The 20,881-nt window shown below is 39.4% G+C and overlaps 1 protein-coding gene across 5 annotated transcripts in view; it reads right to left on the minus strand.

Annotated features, from left to right (window-relative positions):
* The window catches only part of LOC306875796 (oxysterol-binding protein-related protein 6-like), a 69,876-nt gene that overhangs the window by 28,196 nt on the left and 20,799 nt on the right, over window positions 1–20,881 (minus strand). Inside the window, exons 3-10 of one of the 5 annotated variants that reach the window (XM_079426535.1) lie at window positions 13,345–13,467; window positions 11,990–12,043; window positions 11,319–11,432; window positions 10,932–11,102; window positions 10,513–10,624; window positions 9,654–9,757; window positions 8,955–9,047; window positions 3,295–3,327 (exon numbers count right to left, since the gene is read on the minus strand). In XM_079426535.1, the coding sequence (XP_079282661.1) occupies window positions 3,295–3,327; window positions 8,955–9,047; window positions 9,654–9,757; window positions 10,513–10,624; window positions 10,932–11,102; window positions 11,319–11,432; window positions 11,990–12,043; window positions 13,345–13,467 (804 nt within the window). The remainder of the gene's footprint in view (window positions 1–3,294; window positions 3,328–8,954; window positions 9,048–9,653; window positions 9,758–10,512; window positions 10,625–10,931; window positions 11,103–11,318; window positions 11,433–11,989; window positions 12,044–13,344; window positions 13,468–20,881) is intronic. The other 4 variants (XM_079426537.1, XM_079426536.1, XM_079426539.1 and 1 more) reach the window with 4 other exon arrangements.

Here is a 20,881-nt window from a genome sequence, read left to right on the forward strand (position 1 = left end):
TTCTGTACATAACAAACTGCACAGGCTCAGTATTTAATTGACCCTGCATAGACAACAATACAACTGACCCTGCTCTCTATGCAGGCTCAGAAAGCTCTCAGATTTCGTCAAAAATATCTTTATTTGTGTCCCGAAGATGAACAAAGGTCTTACAGATTTGGAACAACATGAGGGTGAGTAATTAATGACAGAAATTTCATTTTTGGATGAACTATCTCTTTAACATTTTTCACACTTGTGGCATCTACACACATCCTCAGCACACTTTGTTCAACCAACCAAAAAGAGAAAATGTAAAGTTACCATATATTTGGCCATCAAGTTTGACAACTTTATGTACCTTTTTGTTGATTTTTTTTTTCTACGGCTTTTTTTTTCTTCAAGGTTTACAAAATTCTGTGTACCTCATAGACAAGGGCGGGCAACTCTGGGCCCTCGAGTTCCACTGTCCTACAGAGTTTAGCTTCACCCCTAATCAAACACACCTGAATAACCTAACCAAGGTCTTCAGGATCATTATAAAGTTATACATAGGTGAGTTTGATCATGGTTGGAGCTAAACTCTGCAGGACAGAGGACTTCAAGAACCAGAGTTGCCCACTCACAATGTGCTGTCTTGATAAAGCACTGAACAGAGGGAAGATTTTATTTCATTGACCAGCCAAACATTCATGGCTTCCATAAAGAAGGAATCTCACCATCTGTCCAGTGTGCTTAGGCACTGCTGTCAATTGCTTGCTCTCATTACCACAAACTCTCTACAAGGGTGCTTCGCAGAACAGCAACCTTTATGCAGGATTTCCAGCAAAACACCTTACAAAGGGAGGCGTGCCCACATTGATGGTTAGTGAGGTCTTCACTCCTTTAGAGGACTGGGTTAGCCTTGTCTGAGGACCAATAATCAGGGTCATTGTTGGGGGGAATATTGTCTGGAATGCAAGGCCCATTAATGTCCTCTATTCCAAGTTTGTTCCAGGCAGAGTGGCAACTCTATCAAGAAGGAATGAGGCATTTTCCCTGTTCTGGATCTGAAGCTTTCAACAATTATCTCAGAATTCAAATCACGGATTTGTGTATCAATATTCTGAATCTCTGAATTCTGTACATAGAAAAAAAAAGCTTTACCTCTACAGACCTCAAGGATGCATATTTACACATCCTCATTCATCTCTGACACAAAACACATCTACATCAATTTATAATTACAAGCACTAAGGTTGATCATAATCCTACAAAAAAAATTTATCTTCGACAAAATTTGTGTTCATGGGGGTGCATTTCAAGGATCAAGCATTCATGTTGTAACAGAAGAGGAAAAGACTTCAGAATAGCCTGAACCAGTTCAGTTTGAGGACACTGGTGTCCTTTCATCTTTGTCTGAGTCTGTTAAGCATTGGTCATAGCAGTGGTACTGTTAGGACTACTTTTGAGAGAGACTTTAAGAGATGGGTGACATCTCTGAAGTTGACTCCCTCCAGTCATTTATGCAGATAAGTATGAGTGTCAGCTCGATGACTGGAGCACTGTATATTTGGAGGAACAATAGTCTCTGGGAGGGTGATTCAATGACGGGATGAACCACAAGGTTCACCATGACAGACACATTTATGCATGACTGGGGATTTGTGATTAAAGATCAGACAGTGAACAGGACATGGCATCTTTCTCACTGAAGTGTGCATATCAACAATGTTGGAATTTGCACTGTTTGTGTGGGGAAGTCGTGGCCTAATGGTTAGAGAGTCGGACTTGTAATCCAAAGGTTAAGGGTTCGAGTCTCGGGCCGGCAGGGATTGTAGGTGGGGGGAGTGCTCTCTCCACCCTCAATACCACGACTGAGGTGCCCTTGAGCAAGGCACCGAACCCCCAACTGCTCCCCGGGCGCCGCAGCATAAATGGCTGCCCACTGCTCCGGGTGTGTGTTCACGGTGTGTGTGTGTTCACTGCTATGTGTGTGCACGTTGGATGGGTTAAATGCAGAGCACGAATTCCGAGTATGGGTCACCATACTTGGATGAATGTCACTTCACTTTCACTTTCACTTTCACTTTTGTTGAGCTTCTCCAATGGTTGAATGCTCTTCCAGAGAGAGATGCAAGTTTATGGGTCTGTCAAAGGCACAGGCATAGATTTGTTAAAACCCACACCTGAGGGAGTGAAGACTTTGACGTAGCAGTGTAGATATGGAAAAGATACAGTATATGTTGATATGTTCACCTCATAAGTGTCTGCTGTCCATTTTACTGTGTACCAGACATGCTAGGCATAGACACACCAGCACACCTGTATCCTGACAGTCTGCTTATGCATTTCTACCTGTCAGCCCTAATCTTCCCACTCTGAATAGAATCAGATTGGGCTGGAGTAGAGCGGTGACACTGGCTCCACTATGACCAGTGAATCCAAATATTTGTGTTAAAGGGTCATGAAACCCCCCGTTTCAGCACTGGTTAGTTCTCACCACAGTTTTAAAAACCGCTAAAGAAGAGATGTACTGTTTATATCTGGTGGACGGTGAGCAGTCCTTTGTTTGTTTTGCAAATCCAGCAAGAGGTACAGCAATCTAAAACACTTGTCTCACTAGTTAAGGGAAGCTATCAAGATGCCATCAAGATGCATTATTTATTAAAAGGCCTCCAGGAGTTAGAGTTCATTCTACTGGGGGAATGACTACCTCTTGAGTCTTGTTAAGAGGCATCTCAACAGAAGACCTGTTTACTGGTAGACTGGGCTTCCCATTTCACCATTTTGTTGGTGAAATTTTATAGCCTAGAACTCAAAGCCAATGCGGTGCTAAAAGCAGGGTCTTGAAGGGAAGAAATCGTTCAATCAAAAGAGAAATGCGTTTTTTCACCATTTACTCACCCTCTTGTTGTTCCAAAACTGAATACATTTTTGGGGGTTGGACATGTGCAGGTGGCCTTATTTTAAGATCTTTACAAATGTTTGCCATATCCGACAATGAGATGTCAAGCAAGTGGACTATAAGAGAACTACTGGTTATTGTAACCCCAGTTTACTAAGGAAGAGCCTGAACGTGTGATGGTATGGAGATTTAAGGACTGCAAAACAGATGTGTGTACAATGAGAGTCTACATAGCCCCATATCACTCTCATCTCCCTCAGAGAACTTGGGTTACAACAGTAACCTAAAGCTATTTCTAAAAAGGTCACACTGACAATGTTTTGCAGAAAGAATGTAAAGCAGCACTGCATGCAAGGGATTCAGAGACTACAGCATGGTGATGTCATGGTGTAACACCAAGATAACATCACAGTGAAGGTTCTGCTTACTTTAGCACTGTGTGACTGGGGAAGTGACTGGACCTGGGGGTGAACACATGAGCCAGAAACATATTTAACCAAACACACCTCAAGAGTTACTCATACATACAGCCTATTATTGTCAACATCACAGAAAACCTTCCAAATTGATTACAGATGACCTTATTAGGGAATGAAAACAATAAGGAATATCAACAGCATATGTGGATCTGTCCAGTACCACAGAAAATTTTGTTTTTGTCACTCGGTTTAAAAACAAGCAAAAATTGCCCAAGTAAAAACGCAATATTTTAAATACATTTATTTCATGCTAATTATAGTTCAAATCTTTTAACATATTTACTGACATATTGCTTGAGACTTACTGATATAAAAATTATAATTAAACTGTAATTGGAGGACCACTTGTGCACAATGGTCATTTCTTTATATAAAGCCTAAAATGTGTTTTAACCCTCTGGTTGTGTTCGGGTCAAATTCACCTGAAATTTTTTTTCTTTTTCCTGAAAATACTAGTTAACGTTATCGCATTGGACTCAAACTTACTGACTTTGCGCACATAGGGTACAAGTATTTCTCATAAATTTTTTTAGAATTTTCGTAATTTTTTGTGGGTTTTATTTCACCTAGTCACACTCGTTGTGTTCCCGGTCAAAAATGACCGGACTCCAAACAACTGCTTATAAATCTGTCATTATGCTATATTATCACTAAATATTGGATTCATTCTTTTTGTCAACTTGTTTTCTTTCATTTAGGACTGGTTTTGTGTTTCTATTTGCTTCTGATTAATCGTAAGCCTCATTTATCCGAGAGTAGGCACCTAATTTTTTGAGTGAAAAAAACATTTTTTATGAAAAATTTTCACAATATTAAACAAAAAATTATAAAAATTTGCACTGTTTCTCACACTAGTGTACTTTAATGTTTAATCAGGAAGTTTGCTTTTAAATGCTTTTATTTTGTACAAAATTGCAAAAAGTCACACTCGTGGTGTTCCCGGTCAAAAATGACCGGACTCCAAACAACTGCTTATAAATCTGTCAATATGCTATATTATCACCAAATATTGGATTCAATCTTTTTGTCAACTTGTTTTCTTTCATTTAGGACTGGTTTTGTGTTTCTATTTGCTTCTGATTAATCATAAGCCTCATTTATCCGAGAGTAGGTACCTCATTTTTTGAGTGAAAAAAACATTTTTTATGAATAATTTTCACAATATGAGAGAAAAAATTATGAAAATTTGCACTGTTTCTCACACTAGTGTACTTTAATGTTTAATCAAGAAGTTTGCTTTTAAATGCTTTTATTTTGTACAAAATTGCACAAAGTAACACTTGTCAAAAATTGCCGGCCATTGAAAGTGAATGGGGAAGAATAAAAGAAACAACTAGTGTTCAGGAGCATGTTGTGCTTGCAAACAAAGACCTTGGACCTTTGCATGTGTGGATGCATTTATACTCAAGCTATCACACACACATATGCGCACACACGCACGCGCACACACACACACACACACCCATCCATCCATGCATACAAACTATTTTATTACACCTATTTCATCCTACCCTGAACTGCATGCAATATCCTTTTATGAATAAAAAAGGATCTCTCTCTCTCTCTCTCACACACACACACATATGCTCAGACTGCCTTGTCTTTAGCCTGCATTGACCTCAAAAATAATCTTTTCTTTCACCACATATTCTAGACTACGGAGCCCCTTAGAGCTCATGGTGGTGGAAAGATTTCGGGGTGGGTGAAAAAAATTTGGGGTGGGAGGAAAAAATATTTTTCAAATCTTTTGCGTTCTCTCGCAAAACTTTGTGTTCTCTCGCAAAGATGTTTGCGTTCTCTCGCAAAGATGTTTGCGTTCTCTCGCAAAACTTTGTGTTCTCTCGCAAAGATGTTTGCGTTCTCTCGCAAAGATGTTTGCGTTCTCTCGCAAAGATGTTTGCGTTCTCTCGCAAAGATGTTTGCTTTCTCTCGCAAAACTTTGTGTTCTCTCGCAAAGATGTTTGCGTTCTCTCGCAAAGATGTTTGCGTTCTCTCGCAAAGATGTTTGCGTTCTCTCGCAAAACTTTGTGTTCTCTCGCAAAGATGTTTGCGTTCTCTCGCAAAGATGTTTGCGTTCTCTCGCAAAGATGTTTGCGTTCTCTCGCAAAGATGTTTGCGTTCTCTCGCAAAGATGTTTGCGTTCTCGCAAAGATGTTTGCGTTCTCTCGCAAAACTTTGTGTTCTCTCGCAAAGATGTTTGCGTTCTCTCGCAAATGTTTGCGTTCTCTCGCAAAACTTTGTGTTCTCTCGCAAAGATGTTTGCGTTCTCTCGCAAAGATGTTTGCGTTCTCTCGCAAAGATGTTTGCGTTCTCTCGCAAAGATGTTTGCGTTCTCTCGCAAAACTTTGTGTTCTCTCGCAAAGATGTTTGCGTTCTCTCGCAAAGATGTTTGCGTTCTCTCGCAAAACTTTGTGTTCTCTCGCAAAGATGTTTGCGTTCTCTCGCAAAAATGTTTGCGTTCTCTCGCAAAGATGTTTGCGTTCTCTCGCAAAGATGTTTGCGTTCTCTCGCAAAACTTTGCGTTCTCTTGCAAATATGTACGCAAAGTTTTGCGAGGGAACGCAAACATCTTTGCGAGAGAATGCAAAGTTTTGCGAGGGAACGCAAACATCTTTGCGAGAGAATGCAAAGTTTTGCGAGGGAACGCAAAAGATTTGAAAAATATTTTTTCCTCCCACCCCGATTTTTTTTCACCCACCCCGAAATCTTTCCACCACCATGAGCTCTAAGCGGCTCCGTACTAGACAAAACATTATGACAATATGTTTAGAGGCTTTCGTGTTCTCTCAGAGTAAACAAAAGTTTACAATTAAATGCTAGAGCATACAAATGCCTCACAGTGCCTTGCTTGTCATTTACACGAGGAAGAGACAACTGAAGAAGAATTTTACAGTGACGATGCATTGCAAGATATATTGGAAGATAAAAATATCACTGGACAAGCTGAAAACCTTGCAACAACTGAAAAGAAGCAATCTTCTGATTTTGAGGACCCAGCTGAAGTTGATGTAACGTTCTGGTCGAGGGATGGAAAAAAAAAAGATTATTTTGAAGTCAATGCAGGCCAAAGACAAGGCAGTTTGAGCATTTGTGTGCATTGTGTGTGTGTGTGTGAGAGAGAGAGAGAGTTATAATATGAGATTCATAAAAGCATATTGCATACAGTTCAGGGTAGGATGAAATAGGTGTAATACAATAGTTTGTATGCATAGATGTGTGTGTGTGTGTGTGTGTGTGATAGCGTGAGTATACATGCACGCACTGGTCCAAGGCATTTATGTTTGCAAGCACAACATGCTCCTGAACACTAGTTGTTTCTTTCATTCTTCCCCATTCACTTTCAATGGCCGGCCATTTTTGACAAGTGTTACTTTGTGCAATTTTGTACAAAATAAAAGCATTTAAAAGCAAACTTCCTGATTAAACATTAAAGCACACTAGTGTGAGAAACAGTGCAAATTTTCATAATTTTTTCTCTCATATTGTGAAAATTATTCATAAAAAATAATTTTTTCACTCAAAAAATGAGGTACCTACTTTCAGATAAATGAGGCCTACGATTAATCGGATGCAAATAGAAACACAAAACCAGTCCTAAATGAAAGAAAACAAGTTGACAAAAAGATTGAATCCAATATTTGGTGATAATATAGCATATTGACAGATTTATAAGCAGTTGTTTGGAGTCCGGTCATTTTTGACCGGGAACACCACGAGTGTGACTTTTTGCAATTTTGTACAAAATAAAAGCATTTAAAAGCAAACTTCCTGATTAAACATTAAAGTACACTAGTGTGAGAAACAGTGCAAATTTTTAGAATTTTTTGTTTAATATTGTGAAAATTATTCATAAAAAATGTTTTTTTCACTCAAAAAATGAGGTACCTACTCTCGGATAAATGAGGCTTATGATTAATCAGAAGCAAATAGAAACACAAAACCAGTCCTAAATGAAAGAAAACAAGTTGACAAAAAGATTGAATCCAATATTTGGTGATAATATAGCATATTGACAGATTTATAAGCAGTTGTTCGGAGTCCGGTCATTTTTGACCGGTAACACAAAAGGCGTGACCGGAGTCCGAACACAACCAGAGGGTAATGTCACTATTGATGAGGATTATATGATCTTTGAATAATATCGGTCTTTAAATGCAAAACTAGATGGCACATTCCGTCTAACTCAATCTGACCTAATGACATCATTATCACATGGCACAGCTGACTGGTTCTCTCCTGTATCAGTAGCCAATGAGCTCTCTACTCAACATTCAAATATATGACTAGTGCTTGCTGTAGCAGTTCGCAGCGTGCTTCAGAAACCCTCCTCCTTCCCCAGCTCCACCTGTATAGAGCTGCTACAAGGTGATTCATGTATGCTATGGGGGGTTATTTCAAGTATGTTATATTTGCAGCAGCAGTATTTCTTACATGCTCACAGCAGCATAGCAGATCTATTCCGCCAAGACCAAATACATTAACATAGTCATGTACATTACCATGCCAATCCCTCCGAGAGTTGTCATGATAGAAATATAAAAATACATCTTTAGTTGGACTTCAGCACTACTTCCACACAATTAAACAAAATTAGTTGTTCCAATTTAGCAGACTTTAAGTATACCAGTTTAGTATACCAACAGTACAATTGCAGGGTATTTTTATTAAGTACAATGTATTTGTAATATACTTAGCATGAAATAAATGTATTTCAATTACATTCTAGTATATTTATTTTTCACTAATTTGGTTTGGTTTTACAGTAATGCACTTACGATGAAAGTCTATATGGCAGACATTCTTTTAAACAACATAATTTTACACAACTTTAGTATCAAATGTCTTGTATCTTACATATAACCTTTATATGTTTCTGGAGTTGTGCTGCGCTGTGTTTTTTCATTCTTAATTAATAATCCAAATAAATGACAACAAAACATTTGAGGAAATAAAACAGAATTGGCCAGTCCAATTCGCTCACACTCTTTTGTCTGTAGCGATCCATTATAAATGGAAAAAGTCCTTTAAACCATGGCCGATATGCTGTTAAAGGTTCAGAAACAGTTTAAATGGTTTATAATGGCTCCACTGAGTCAAATGTCAGGCCTTCAGAATGTTAGGCCGCAGCAGGCGGTGTCCTCTGATGCTTTGGCTGAGGTTAAGGACTGCAATAATGAGGTTGTTCAGAGGGTAAGTGGTCATGCATGCGTGCGTGAAGGTTAAGGAAAATGACACACTAAACTCTCTCAGCTGCAGTCCCTGCTGCATTGAGACCGTGTGGCAAATTCACTAAACAATTGAGACACTTGTGCATGCAGGCACACTTTTGACATTTTAAACTGATGCAGATGCCTGAATTGCAATGTTGGAACAATGCTGTAATGTCTCAGTAAAGTATGCTAGATTGTGGTAGTCAGCTATAACTCTATAACTCAGGACCAGCATGAAAGAATAATAATTGCAGCATGCAAACTGCATTCAGCACGGTTTGCACTGTTACCTTATTTGTATAATTTCAGTGAATCGGATGCTAAAATGATGCAGACAGTGCAATAAATAATTTATAGCTAAATTCCTCTGTGTTGATTGTTGGTGTTGTGAAGATGTACCTGCTGTTGCAATTTTGCATCTTTGCTGACACTTTTAGTCCTCCATCTTCTGCTGACTCGCTTTTCTTTCTTTGTCAAATCTACACAGTTACTCTAAATTACATGCACACATACACACAAGCAAAGCAAAGGGGTGAGATGGTTAATAGCAGAAAACTGAAGCACTGAAGCCATTGGCAGTGACAAAAGAAGATGTTGCAAATGTGTGATGAGATTTTGATTTTGTGTGCGATGAGATGAGATTTTATTTCATGAGAAGTGATGAGAAATCATCAAAAATACTTAAGGAAGAATTATGCTGTTGTGTTGGAGGGGTTGAAATTAGTTTGAGGGTTAGAGATATCTGAATTATTTAAAGCTGCTGTATATATCATATAGAGCTGCATTACACTCAACCAATTCCCAATTCAAATGATTTATTTTTCTTGTACAACCCAATGAAATATATATATATATATATATATATATATATATATATATATATATATATATATATACACACGTGTGTGTTAAGCGTATGTAAACAGATGGGACAAAACATCAGATACTGTTGGTGTCAGAGCCTGTGAATAGGTTTGCAGTGTATGCGCAGCCAAAGGGAAACACAATCTGTCTGCAACACAATCTGTACAAATATACTAGACACCTAGAAGCTCTGTGTGTGCGTGTGTGTGTGTGTGTGTGTGTGTGTGGATATACCTGCATGTCGGTGAAGTTTGGAGCTGACTGTGTCCTTTGTAAGATCTCCAGACTTTGTAGCAGTTGACTCAATTCTAAAAGACTAGACTGGCAGTAGGCAAGTTCTGAAATACAAACACACATGTTGACTTCTGCAGGTTTGTGTGAGACTCAAATGTAGTTTTTAAAAATACAAAAAGCCCCCCCCCCAAAAAAAAATTGAATATCATGTTGTAAAGAAATTACTTACACTTATTTTAGTGTACTGTTAAGATGTTTCTGATTATTTCAATTAAACATGAAAATAACATCACTATATATTTTCCCCTTAAATTCTTATTACCACATTGCATCTGAATTATTTAATTATTTTGTAATTCACATTTCTTTCAATGACAACACTAGACTCTAGATCTAGACACTAGATTATCCTTCATTGACATCATCATAAAGAACAAGTACTATCATGATGCCTAAATTGTCCAAAATAATATAATAATAATTATAATTTTTTTCTTTTTTATTATGCCTATATACACACACACACACAGGTTTCCATTTTTTGTGAGGAGTCTCCATAGGCATAATGGTTTTTATACTGTACACCCTACACCTAAACCTACCCCTTACAGGAAACTTTCTACCATTTCAGATTTTCAATACACTCCACTGTGTTTCCTCATGGGGACCAAATAAATGTCACCACAAGGTCAAAATTTACTGGTATTGCTATACTTGTGGGGACATTTGGTCCCCATAACGTGATGAATAACAGGTACACACACACATATGGTTTCTTTGTGGTAACACATGGCACTGATATCTTCTTGACAGGTTTTGTGAGCTATAAAATAAAATATTAATTACTGAATTGTGTTACCTTCTGCACACTTGTCCATCTCCTCTGACTCCTGTAACCAGGCTGCCACTTTACTCTGTCCATTACTACAGGATGGCGGCAGCTGCCAGGGCAGACTACTGGGTTTACCCTGCTGAAAGGGTACATACATGCACACACGTTTACACAGCTGTCCGAATGAAGCTTAACTTTGATTTATGCTGTTGTTATAGTCAACATGAAACTGCATTTGTGACCCATAATGTTTCCATTGGGAACTGGAGTTAGAAAAATGGCTGTTACATGCCCGAATGAAGCTAGAACTGAATGTGAATAAAATGTGCACAATATGAAGAGGAAAATAAATTTTAAAAAGCATAAAAATAAACACTGTCAAATTTGATTTCATGTTAACTTTTACTACAGACAAAAAACAAACACAAACAGAAGACAAGAATGACCTTGTTTGGGTGTGTGCTAGAAGGGGTGTTCTGGGGTGAGACTGCGCTGGCAGACGGAGGGAAGGTCCGTAACGTAGCATCACGAGGAGAGCGAACAATCTCGTTCTGACGGAACAAGCGATGGTGACGCAGCTTGCACACCCAGATGTCAAAAACATCTGGAGACTTCACCTTCAAGGAGACGGAGACAGAGTTAGGATGATGGAGACATGAAAACAGTTTCCAAGACAGATTTAATGTGACCTTTACATAACAAAAAAAAAAAAAAAAAAAAAGATTAAAAAAGGAATAAAAATAAACCCCAAAGACATAAGTCCCTGAAGCTGAAAAACACTCCTCTCCACAATATTTCAATGAATGCACAAACTGATCAAGCAAATCACAGACCTTCAGATGGTAAATGTGCTCTTCTGTGTCCAGATCTATGCGGCGAGCTCTTTTCTTGATGGACATCACAGACAGACCCACATCTATACTGCCATGAAGCTTTCCTTTCTGAATCTGAAACAAACACACACTCATTTAATACTCATGTCCTGCTCAAGTTGTTCCAAACCTGTATGAGTTTTTCCTTCTGTTGAGAACACAAGAAGATATTTTGAAGAATGTTGTGAAACAAACAGTTGGTCCTCACTGATTCCATAGCATGGAGCAAAATACTATTGAAGTCAATGGGGACCAGATCAGTTTGGTTACCAACATTCTTCAAAATAACGTCTTTTGTGCTCAACAGAAAAAAAACGAAAAAAAAAAACCCTCATAAAGGTTTGGAACAACTTGAGGGTAAATGACAGAATGTTAATTTTTGGGTGAACTATCCCTTTAAAGCCTATTTCAAAGTAAAAGGTTTCCACACACACACATTCACTCTGTCCTTGTTGCGTCAGTGCTTAGTGATGTTTCTGCTGCTGAGTCTGAGCTCATCTGAGTCATGCTACAGCGAGAGCAGACAGCCAATCACGGCTCACCGTCTCTCTCTGACCAACCTACACAACTCATTATTATTCACAGAGCAGCACTGCAAGCACTCGACAGGAAGCCATTTAAAAGAAACTCACATCTACAGGAGATTTGGAGTACTTCAGGATCCCGTTATCTAAAACGAAAAATCGCTGTGTAGAAGACAAGAGAAAAACAGTATCTAATTAATATTTACTGTAAATACAAATTGTAAGGAATAAAGTATGAAATATGAGTACATCATCATCAACACCCAGAATAAACATCAAGATTGCTGGTTTCCTAGCCTGGAAAAGCTGTTTTTTGGGGTGTGTTTCCCATACAACGATGTAACTCGCTGATTAACCAACATAGTACAATGCATTGTTGTGGAAACGAACTAACTAGTCACGACCGGTAATTCCACCAGATGGGAACAGTTAATGAAAAAGTCCATGACAGTGATTTTGTGCCTCTTTGGGATGTACAATAATGCGTCGTTCACTTGCAGAATGCAATCTTCTAGAGGGCACATAGATCTAAAGTAATGAATTTAGGTAAAGGGGTGCAGAGCCAGTTGTGGTTTTGTAACATTAATGCCTTGAATTTTATGCGAGCAGCTATTGGTAGCCAGTGCAAATTGAAGATTAATTTTGCAGCGGCATTTTGGATTAATTGTAGAGGTTTCATGGAACTGGCTGGAAGACCTCCCAAGAGAACATTGCAATAGTCCAGCCTGGACAGAACAAGAGCTTGAACAAGGAGTTGTGTTGCATGTTCCGAAAGAAAGGGCCTTATCTTCCTAATGTTGTATAAAGCAAATCTGCAGGACCGGGCAGTTTTAGCAATGTGGTTTGAGAAATTCAAAAGGTTTCTGGCTGTTTTTGAAGGAGTTATGGTTGATGAGCTTAACTGGAAGGTGAAATTGTGATGAAGTGATGGGTTTGTTGAAACCACAAGAAGTTCTGTCCAGGTTGAGCCAGATTAATAAATCTTATTTAATGATACATTTTTTTAATAAATCAGATAAATCTTAGCCAAATTTATCATGGCTTCCCTCTTACGTCATACGTCCCCTTAAGCATTTGTGCACATGCGCACTCTTCAAAAATGGCGCTTATTAATAACATGCTAAAATGCATAGATTAAAATGCATTTATATTTAGACAGAATGGAATATATAGATTGTTCTGCATGTTAGCTTGCTTATTGCACCCAAGAGCATAATTTATTTAAGACCATATGTCTTACTAACAAGAAACTATGCTTCTAACCACAGGTCGAGAGCTGTAGTTCCAGCCACGTAAGTTTGCAACACTGTTTGCGAATGTTCGTTTGAACTATGGTTTCAGGAAACACCGAATTGTTGAACTATGTTGGTAACGATGGAACTTGCAACCATACTTGGCTAACGATGCTTTTGGGAAACGCACCCCTGACCAGTGGAAACCAGCTGGTGGTAGTCATTTCCAACCTTGTGCCAGCCCTTCAGAGGCCATTTCCTCTTCTTCAGCATAAAACCTTCATGTTTCTCTGGCCTCTGGATATGAGCTTGACCAATCCTTAGCCCCTCGATGATTTCCCAACTATCTGTCTCCTACAAAGGGAAAATCGAGATGAAAACAGTGAGAGAGTTAGTATGAATATGAATTAATGAATATACATAGCGAAGTGTTGTAGCAGCTACATTAGTTTGTGGGGGTGGGGGGGTGGGGACATCACATTGTATAAAAAAAAAAGAAAAAAAAAATATTTTAGTTTGAAATCGTTTACGGCTAATTTCACCAACTGATCAAAATGCCAAACTCATTAGAAACATCATTAAACAGACATCAGACCAGTGAGGCTCTACAGAGCGAAACACACAAATCATGAGATGGGAGAGGACTATTCCTATAAATAGATTTACACACTTTTAGATGATAACATGAGTGCTGCTTGCCCATTTAATAATGTTTACATGCACAACACCTGCAGAATAAGTTGCATATTCTGGTTTATCCTTTTATTCTGAAAAAGATTTGCACAAACTCTACAGTTATTGGAATATTAGTGACTTTGTTTATTATGTCTCTGCTTGCATGCTACTATGCTGTAAAATTATTGCTACATTACCATCCGATTTAACTGTACATATGCTGCCGTTTATATTAATTGTGACCAAATTAAAATTTGCAACATAGAAATACTATTGAAGTAGATAGTCTACCTGTAAGTTCACTTGTAGTGTAGTTCACAGTATAGTTGCAATACAAAAGAAATATAGCTGAAAACTGTAATTTACTACCATTACACCTAAAAAGTGGGCCAATTTAGTCTCAAGAAGTATTGAAAAAGTAAATTTATGTTACGGAGCTCCAAGGAGGAAGATGAGATCAGGCAAAGATAATCCAAAATAAGTCTTTAATAACAGTCTACTCAAAAATGTGTAACAGACAATAACTGGCCACTGAAATGGGGAAATCTCAGGACTTATAAACCCAGGGGCTAATGGGATAATTAATGAAACAACAGGTGGTGACGATTAACTTAAGACACAGGCAAAAACAGAAACTCACAGACATGTGACATATCGCCCCCTCCCGGGAAGGCGTGTCCTCACGCCGTAAAGAGTTCAAACTAAGGAGGGAGGGTGGGGGCTCTGGAGGAGGGAGTGGAGCAGGAGAGAGGGCAGACCAAACACAGAACAAAATAAAAGTCCATGGGGGAGTGGAAGGTGGAAGGAGCCAAGGGGAAGCCAGGAGCAGGAGGAGCCATGTGTTGAGCCAGAGACCAACCAGGACGAGGCCCCAGGGTGGAGTCGAAGGCGGGAGGAGCCAAGGTGGGAATGACGTCTTGACAGTCGTGAACACCCTGGGGACGACCGACAGAGATGCAGCCCTCGCAGATGGAGACCCAAATTGAGGCAAAGAGCTGATGAGTCCATGCTCAGCCGATGGTCCTGGAGACCGAGGAGGAGCCGCGGCGACGAGCGTCCGAGGAGGAACCAGAAATTCAGAGGTCAGAGGCTGAGCCGGTGGGACAGAGGACAAAGGCGGAGTCGGAGGGAAGGAGGAGCAGGCCGAAGTAGTAGGTGCAGGCAGGTCGACAACTGACCAAGGCAGAGCCAGATGGACGAGGGAGCCCGATGGTTTCCGGTGGAGCCAAGGGAGGGAGGAGCAAAGGTGGAGCCGAAGTGTCGACGGACCGAGGTGGAGCAGGGGGCGCAGAGGTCTGAGGTGGAGACAGGGGATCCTCTGTGTAGGATTGAGCTGATGGTCCGAAGACACTCGGCATATCCAGTTGACCAGTGGGACGTGCAGAGTGGCTGAAGGACATCAGCGATGGTGGGGCTGAAGGACTGGTTGAGTGAGGAGGCGGAAGAGGGAGGCTGGGCGGGGATTCAGGAAACACAAGAGATTCAGGGCTGGACGGGACCAGCTGAGACACAGGAGATTCAGGGCTGGACGGGACCAGTGGAGACACAGGAGTATTGGGAAGAACAGGGAGCTTAGGGTTCACCTCTCCAAAAAAGTAAATCAGGTCCTCCGAAAAAAATGTCCTTTAGTTCCTCATAATATCCACCAGAGGCCAGTTCGTACTCACTCATAGAGGTAGGAGTGTGGGCGGGGCAATCCTCCATATCCCCGAACTCCAATAAAACTCCCTCAGTGCTCAGCGGTGTAGCCGGCTCACACACCTGGTCAGACAATTGCGGAGTAGTAGGCTTCGGGGCGATGGCAACTTCCGACCTTGTCCTCGGTCCAAGTTCCTCCATCCCGGCGCGCCGAACTCCTCGGTCTGCGGTGGGCTCGTGCGACACCTCCGTCACATCTTTCGCTGGTGGTGGGCTGGTCTCTGGCAGGTGTGGAGTGGGGCTGGTGGCGAAATCATCATCCACAGGGCCAACGGTGAACATCGAGTCGTTGTGTACCAGCACCCACCCCACAGAGACGGCAAAATCCTCTTTAGGACCGCCCGCTGGAACGCGTGCCTTTGAACACGTGCCTGGAACGCTCGCTCAGGCTGATGTAATAAAAAACACAGAGCGAGCGGTCCGGATAGTGAGTGAGGCACGCAAGCTGAATGAAGTCCGGGGTGTGAGCTTCCAGCGGGCGATCTCCCTGCTCCAGGCAGAGAAGTTTTCTGGGGGGAAGGTCCACGGAAAAGTTTAAACAAAACAAAAAGGGAAAAATGCCGCTCAAACTGTTTAGGCCAGTTATTCTGTTACGGAGCTCCAAGGAGGAAGACGAGATCAGGCAAAGATAATCCAAAATAACAGTCTTTAATAACAGTCTACTCAAAAACATGTAACATAGACAATAACTGGCCACTGAAATGGGGAAAACTCAGGATTTATAAACCCAGGGGCTAATGGGATAATTAATGAAACAACAGGTGGTGACAATGAACTTAACAAGACAGGCAAAAACAGAAACTCACAGACATGTGACAATTTACATGTTAGTACATTGATTTATACACAGATTTTTATTAACATAAAGTACACTTAGAAAAATATGCCTCAACGTTACTTGAGAACTTGAAGTATGAATCAGAATGTCGACAGCTGCCTTAGCAAGCATCGCTAATTAGTTTACATTAATGACAACTAACATTCTGCTCCCACTGTCACCATGGTAACAGCTGGCAGAGAGGTGAGGTTAATTTGCCCTCTTGCTGAAGTGTATTAATCAGTATTCATCTGTACTGATCGGTCAATGTGGGTGAACCACTCTCACATTAGCTGTGTTATGTTTTGTAGCCACAACTCTTTTTATTTAATGCAAAACAAATTATTAAATACTTTATTCTGTTAGTGAAAACACTGGGTATAAGGGGAGTAAGATAGAATAAATTGTGTATTGTTCAGCTAGTTATGTAATTTCAAGATGTTGGCTAGCTCTTATTAGGCTACTAACAAGACATCATCACCATCATCATCATAAACATATCAGTATGCAAGTACTCTTCATTTCTTTAGGAATAAAACTTTTAATTAAAACAATGTGTATGTATACAAGATGTATATAAAATGTATGTATACACTTCACTTCATTGAAGTGTATACATACCACAAAGTCTATACAACCTATATGTCTATACGGAAACCACAAAATCTATACAAAAATATGTAATTTCTTCAGTATCGCTTGTACAGTTTATGGAGAGTGCGGTGTCATTTGAATAAGCTCCCACTTTATTGAACATCAATCTATTGCAGTAATTTTATTGATTTAGCCGTCCTGTAACAACTGTGGGTGGTTGTTGCACATGTCCAGCAGTCCCTTCCTGCCTAAGTGAACAGGTCTTAGCTGTAATTGGCTGTGGATCAGACTTTATTATTATGCCTTGCTTTGATCAACCAGGTCAGTTGAGAGGAATGTGACCATCTCTCTGTCTCTGCACCATCACATGGTCCTGAAACTGAATGGTGTACTAACCTACTGCTTACAGCATACTGCACACCAAATACAAATATTACACATTTTTAAATGGTATGTGAAATATAACACATTATGCAACAGTAAACATTCCATTTGATATTCTGTCCGTCACAAAGAAAGTTTTTTTTTGTTTTTTGAGCCAAACACACTCATTACTTTGCATTTAAAACTTGTTTTGCATTTTTATCCAAAATCTTGTAAAGTCCAATTAAATAATAAGACATTAAAAATCACAGCTAGAAATATCCTCAATCAAAGAATTTGTTAGCAAGGAAATGAAAAGAGCACCAACCCAAGAAACACTGTCAAAGCAGTAATCAGGTCTCTATATAATACTGTATTTAAAATATTATTATATATAAATATATAATTAAATATAAATAAATATTAATACATTTTAAAAGTACAATTGTAAGCACACAACATGCTAATAGTTGTCAACCAAAATATAAGCAGAAAAAACAACAATGTGGTCTTATAGTCAGACACACACACACACACACACACACACACATCATACATATATATATATATATATATATATATATATATATATATTAGTGCTGTCAAACAATTAATCGTGATTAATCACATCCAAAATAAGTTTTTTTTTTGCATAATATATGTTTGTGTTCTGTGTATATTTATTATGTATACATAAATACACGTAAATACAGTATATATTTTGAAAATATTTACATGTCTATATTTATATTAATATAATTTAGGGTAAACATACCCATTAAGCACACTTTCATTTTTGAGCTCAGATTATAAAAAGAAAAAAAATAATTTATTATCCTACTTGATGTTTTAACCAATTGATATGTTTGTTACTATATAATTTCAAGTCAATCAGATCATTGCACGCTGAGATACGGGTCTCCATGTGTGCACACTGTCTGGCGGCCATTTTGAAAGCTGTCTAGAAAGAGGAGCCCCATAAATGTGCGTTTGTACACTACTTACTGTAAAATTAAGAGATTAATGTTTAGACTTTTGCATATTATAACCTGGAACTTGTATGTGGGAAATAATTACATTAGATCCAAAAGATAGTTTTAGCAACACAGTGCAGATGCTACAGAACACAGTTAGCTGACTAGCTTGTGTGCTATGCTAATATATTACTTCACAGGCAATACTGGCTTGTACTTTTACATCCATAATATTATAAATTGACAGTTTATTGCTGGTCTGTGGTTTTACACTGCTGTGATTTTTAAAGATTTCATATTATTTTAAGATGAGCTTAAAGGGTGCACTACTATGAAAATCACACAGCTTCAGTGTGACATCAGTAAGAAAAAGTATAATTTCATAGATATTGTTAATAATAGTTGTTCATATTAAAATATGTATGAACTTAATACATGAACTAGATTATTTATTCAGCAAAATCTTGTCATTTAAATAAATATTGCATGAAATGTATTAAAAATTGTTACTGCTCCAATTAAGCTCAGTGTGCTCTCTTTAAGCTCTTCCACATTAACCATCTATTTAAATACGTCATAAACAGACTTAAAATAATAACTATGTCACGACACACTCTGGAGAAGGGAAAAGCAGAGGCTAGGAACTGCTTGAATTACATCAGATCTTTATTTACCAAACTCATGGATCACTGGAGACACAGAGGAACATGGAATGACGATAAGACCGGACACAGAGGCAGGGAAACACAGGGCTTATGAAGGGGAGACTTAACTAGATAATTAATAACACAGGGCTGGGGACTAATAAACTAATCAACCAAAACGGGGTCAAGAACAGGAACAAAGCCAAATAAGGGCATAAGGAAACACAGGGAGCACGCAGAAACACAAGACATAGGGAAACAAGGTCTGACATCACGCCCCCCTCCAGAAGGCGCGTCCTCGCGCCATATCCCATCCAACGGGGAGGGGGGGTGGGCGCTCTGGAGGCCTCCAGGGGTCAGGGCTACCGGCCTCCAGAGCGGCGCCCGTTCCGGGAGCCATGGCGGGACAGGGGACTCGGGAGGCCATGGCAGATCCAGGAGCTTGGGCTGCCATGGCGGAGCAGGGAGCTTGGGTGGCCATGGTGGGTCCGCCTCTGAGACGCCGGCCCCAGCCCCCACCTCAGCCTCTTCGGCAGGAGCCCCCCCCCAAAAAAAAATCCTTGGGGGAAGTAGGGGCTCGATCTGGTAGTTGGGGGTGCTCTTGAAGCGCAGACACTTGGGGGCGCTCGGGAAGTGGGAACTCTTGGGGGTGCTCGGGCAGCATGGACACTTGGGGGTGCCCTGGAAGCGCAGATACTTGGGGCCGTTCTGAAAGCGCGGACACTTGGGGGCGAGTTGGAACATGGAATGACGATAAGACCGGACATAGAGGCAGGGAAGCACAGGGGTTATGAAGGGGAGACTTGACTAGATAATTAATAACACAGGGCTGGGGACTAATAAACTAATCAACGAAAACGGGGACAGAAAAAGGAACAAAACCAAATAAAGGCATAAGGAAACACAGGGAGCACGTGGAAGACACAGGGAAACAAAGTCTGACAAACCATCAGTTAACATTTAAAGTAAATTTTTCTAAAATGTGTAATAACTTATTTTAACAGCTTTAAGATGACAAAATCGAGACTTAACTGTAGTTTATGCCCAAAGATGAAAGAGGCATGTCGTCCATCAGAAACCTGTCGTATATGTCCAGGAAAAAAGCAACTAAAGGCTGGAATACACTACACAACTATTCAAATGTGAGCAGATTTTTAAAACACCAGGCATCATATACTTAACCACTTTGTAAATAGTCACAAAGGAAAACTGGCCATCATACACTAAACGACTGAGGATCACACACTAGCAGACTTTCAATTCCTTCCGATCACAACAAACTCACACAGAAATGTGCGCATTGTTTTATTGTTGTGTTTTATTTAATTTTTGAATATGTGTTATTTAGCTGAACGTGGACTAGTCTTGATGTTGCAGTGTCCTTAAATGACTATGAATATATAACTGATCAAATTGAATGCCCTGTTGCTTGATTTTAGTGTTTAGTGCTTTTTTATTGACTTTGTACCTTCAAATAAAACATTTTTCAATTATTCTTTAAAAAAGGTTTTTTAAAATAAATAAGAATTTTTAATAAAACATGATGTGAGCTTAATGGGAAAAGGGCTGTGCTTAAAGGGTACAGAAAAGTACCCATTAAGCACAGCCAGACTTTTTGAATTTAATGATGTATATCTTAATCAAAATTCTTTTGTCGTTTAAAATCAAATAAAATATTTTTATGTGAGAGATTAATATTTTATTTTAGCATAACTTTTTGTACCAAAACCAATATCTTGTGCACTAAAAATGCTTTTTTTGTAAGCCATTAGTCCGAAATCTAGGTGTTCTTTTCGACAGTGATCTTAGGTTTGAGAGACAGATTTATTCTGTCGTTAAGTCTTGTTTCTATCATTTGAAATTAATAGCGAAAGTGAAATCATTTCTGTCCACTCGTGATCTCGATAAGCTCATTCATGCATTTATATTTACAAGACTGGATTATTGCAATGCGTTATATATTGTCATAAATAAAACACTGATTAATCGCTTACAATTAGTTC

Source organism: Barbus barbus, assembly GCF_936440315.1.
Source record: "Barbus barbus genome assembly, chromosome: 10".
Classification (NCBI taxonomy): domain Eukaryota; kingdom Metazoa; phylum Chordata; class Actinopteri; order Cypriniformes; family Cyprinidae; genus Barbus; species Barbus barbus.